The sequence below is a fragment of the Octodon degus genome, unplaced genomic scaffold (assembly GCF_000260255.1).
Source record: "Octodon degus isolate 3935 unplaced genomic scaffold, OctDeg1.0 scaffold00027, whole genome shotgun sequence".
In the NCBI taxonomy this organism is placed as follows: Eukaryota; Metazoa; Chordata; class Mammalia; order Rodentia; family Octodontidae; genus Octodon; species Octodon degus.
Window position 1 is genome coordinate 18,912,577 of NW_004524603.1, and position 3,178 is coordinate 18,915,754.

Genomic DNA, 3,178 nt, shown 5'->3' on the forward strand with positions numbered 1-3,178 from the left:
GAGAAAGTACTCTATTAGAAATGATAGTTGTTAGATTAGCCACCATCTGCTTATGTTAACCCTCTTCCTCAAATTGTGCCATCCAAAGATTTTTCTTAAAAAAGTCTTAGATTTATAAAGGAAGCAATGGGTAGAAAGGCGTTCTGCTCTATGCCTTTCCCACAGGCACATGTAGTCTGGGAAGCTGGGAGTCTGAGCGGAGTCATATTTCTATCATATTCTTCCATTTTTCTAGACAAAGAAAGGATTTAAAATTTACATGGTGGGAGGCAATCTCACTGTTACTTCTGATATCATGTTTTCTCATTTCTTTACATGGAATTATTTTTGAATGGAAATGATTGCTTCCACCAAGAGATGCCAGTAAGTCACATAGAGCCATTGAGGCCCACATAAGGGTTAAACTTCCATTGATTCTAGTTCCTTCCTCAGTTTTCCTTCTTTGTCCTCTTGAGGTGTTATTGATTTAGTTATTTGACTGGTCTTGGTCTCCCCTCTACTGGTGGCTGGACAGTAAGGGGCAGGCAAATGCACAGCCTACACTTGCAGTGCTCCCAAATGAACTCAGTTATACCAAGGAGTTACAGTTGTTTAAATGTTGGTTAAGTTTGGCTTCTTCCTTCTAGAAAAAAAAGTGAAGAAGTCGGACTGTGGGGAGTGGCAGTGGAGTGTGTGTGTGCCCACCAGTGGAGACTGTGGACTGGGCACCCGGGAGGGCTCTCGTACCGGAGCCGAGTGCAAGCAAACCATGAAGACCCAGAGATGCAAGATCCCCTGCAACTGGAAGAAGCAATTCGGAGGTAGCTGTCACCCTGTCCTATTGACTCGGCTTCCCACTCTGAGATAATTCAGCATCATTTCCACTAGGTGTCCTCTTGGAATCTATTCTGCTTATTTTATATTTCATTTTGTCAGACGGAAGGTCACCAGGCACTTTATCTCACCCCAGCATTTCCCAACTTCAGCACTGGTGACGTTTTGGGCCACATAAGTTTCTGTCTTCTGTGCAGTAGCATATTTGGCACCATCCCTAGTTTCTGTGCACTAGTTTCCACTAATCCTCTCACCCATGTGAGCTGTGAAAGCTAAGAATATTTCTGCTATTTATAGTCAAATGTCCCCTGGGTGTAAAAACCATCCAGGATGGAGAACCACTACATAGTAGAGACATAAATTTTGCATGGAATTCCTCCCAGTAATGTTCTTTTGTTTGTGTTCTTTCCCTTTTCTTTCTGCTGTTTCCAAATTCCTTTTCTTTTCTACTTTTCTCATTCTTGTTATCTGTGTCACTTTCCAGCCCCCTCTTTTGTTTCCTCCCACCGTCCCATCTACACACATGCATGGATCTGCTTGTTCACTTCAGCAGGCAACTGGAGGGTGGGTATCAATAGCTATTTCTGAGAGATTTCTGTCACTGACCCTGGCAACCTCATGCTGATCTGGTCTCTCTACTGATGAGAAGTTCTCTGAAAACTTTCAACTTTTAAATCAGTATTAAACCTCAGATAAGCTTTTCTCCTACATTTTTGTCTTTTTGCCTTTCTTGGTCATGCTAGAACATTATACCCTAAGATGTTGTCCCTCTGTTATAAAGAAGAGCATTATGGCCTGACAGTGGGTGAAACAGGGCTGTGATTATGCCCATATAATTTTTTTCCATGCTTTCGACCTTTGGGGTATGTTTCTGAGTGACAGTAAGTGTTATGAAGCTACAGTAAAGTCTGGATACATTTGCTCCTATATTGTATATAGGCAATTCTTTGCGATTCACCTATACAAGGTTTTTATGATGAGTCTTAAAATATTCAGTCTGGAATCTATAAGTAATTTTCAAAACTCTGTAGTAAAAAAAGTCCAGTAAGATAGTAGGCTCGACACATTTTACTAAAGAGCATCTGTAGCAGTGGTGGTAAAACTATGGCATATGTGTCACGGCGGGCTGTTTGTTATCATTGAAAACTCTACAAGATTCTCTATCACTGATCTACAGAAAGCAAATGAATGTGTAAAAGGATTTTCAACTTATTTTCCTCATGAGTGAAATGGAAAGTAAACTTCTAATAGAATTACTATAAGCCTACCATAGTGGCTAGACAAGAATGTGATAGATTGCATCTCTCCTAAATTACTGGAGGTATACAAAGGTACAGCAGCAATCTTGGAAATGAGAATGTCAGTATTTTACAGAACTAGACCTGAGTTACTACGCAACACAACACTTTCTTGGACATTTATCTCAGAGCATAGAAACATACATTCCCATAAAAACCCATACATGAGTATAGATAGTAGTTTCAATTGTTATACTCAGAAACTAGCAAGAACCTGTTATAGTTTAAAAATTGTGGCATATCCGTGTCATGGAATAGCCCTCACACACAAAAACGAATGACTATTGATATAATTCGTATGGATGACTCTGTAGGAAATTGTTCTAAGTTAAAAGTTGCTAACATCAAAAGTTCAATACAGTTTAATTCCATTCATACGATGTCTTACGATGGAATTATAGATGGAGATCAGTGTTTCAGATGACATGAATGAAGGAGGCAGGAAGACCGATGGAAAAGATAAACCTTGTGCCCCTTGTGTTGTGAGGGGTCTGGATACTGCTGACAATGATCATGTGCTTGAACACATGATAAACTGTGCAGAACCAATGTGCCTCCTGATGCACAAATGCGTGCATACAAAGTGACCCAATCTCAACAAGCCCTTGGAATGTGTTCATGTCAACTTGATGGTGGATGTAATGGGACAATAACTGAGCAAGACACCACACCTGGCTGGGAGTAGAGGGTGAAGAGTATATGGGATATCTCTGTTATTTTCTGTAACTCCATGAAAATCTATAATTATCCAGATCTAAAAAGTTAGTAAAGAAAGGGCTCCTTTATCAGAGCGGCGTGACTGTAGACTATCTGAAGGATTTCTCTCTTGACTTTAGCGGAGTGCAAATACCAGTTCCAGGCCTGGGGAGAGTGTGACTTGAATACAGCCCTGAAGACCAGAACTGGGAGTCTGAAGCGCGCCCTCCACAATGCCGACTGCCAGAAGACGGTCACCATCTCCAAGCCCTGTGGCAAACTGACCAAGTCCAAGCCTCAAGGTGGGCCCGGCCGTTATTCCACAATGCGTATGGGACTGTGGGCTTCTGCAGAATGAGGAAACCCATGTA

General features: G+C 41.3%; 1 protein-coding gene across 1 annotated transcript in view; it reads left to right on the plus strand.

The window, feature by feature from the left end:
• Positions 1 to 3,178, plus strand: part of Ptn (pleiotrophin) — a 43,602-nt gene that overhangs the window by 10,103 nt on the left and 30,321 nt on the right. The window contains exons 3-4 of the mRNA XM_023712767.1: positions 627 to 800; positions 2,948 to 3,109. Coding sequence (XP_023568535.1) covers positions 627 to 800; positions 2,948 to 3,109 — 336 coding nt within the window. The remainder of the gene's footprint in view (positions 1 to 626; positions 801 to 2,947; positions 3,110 to 3,178) is intronic.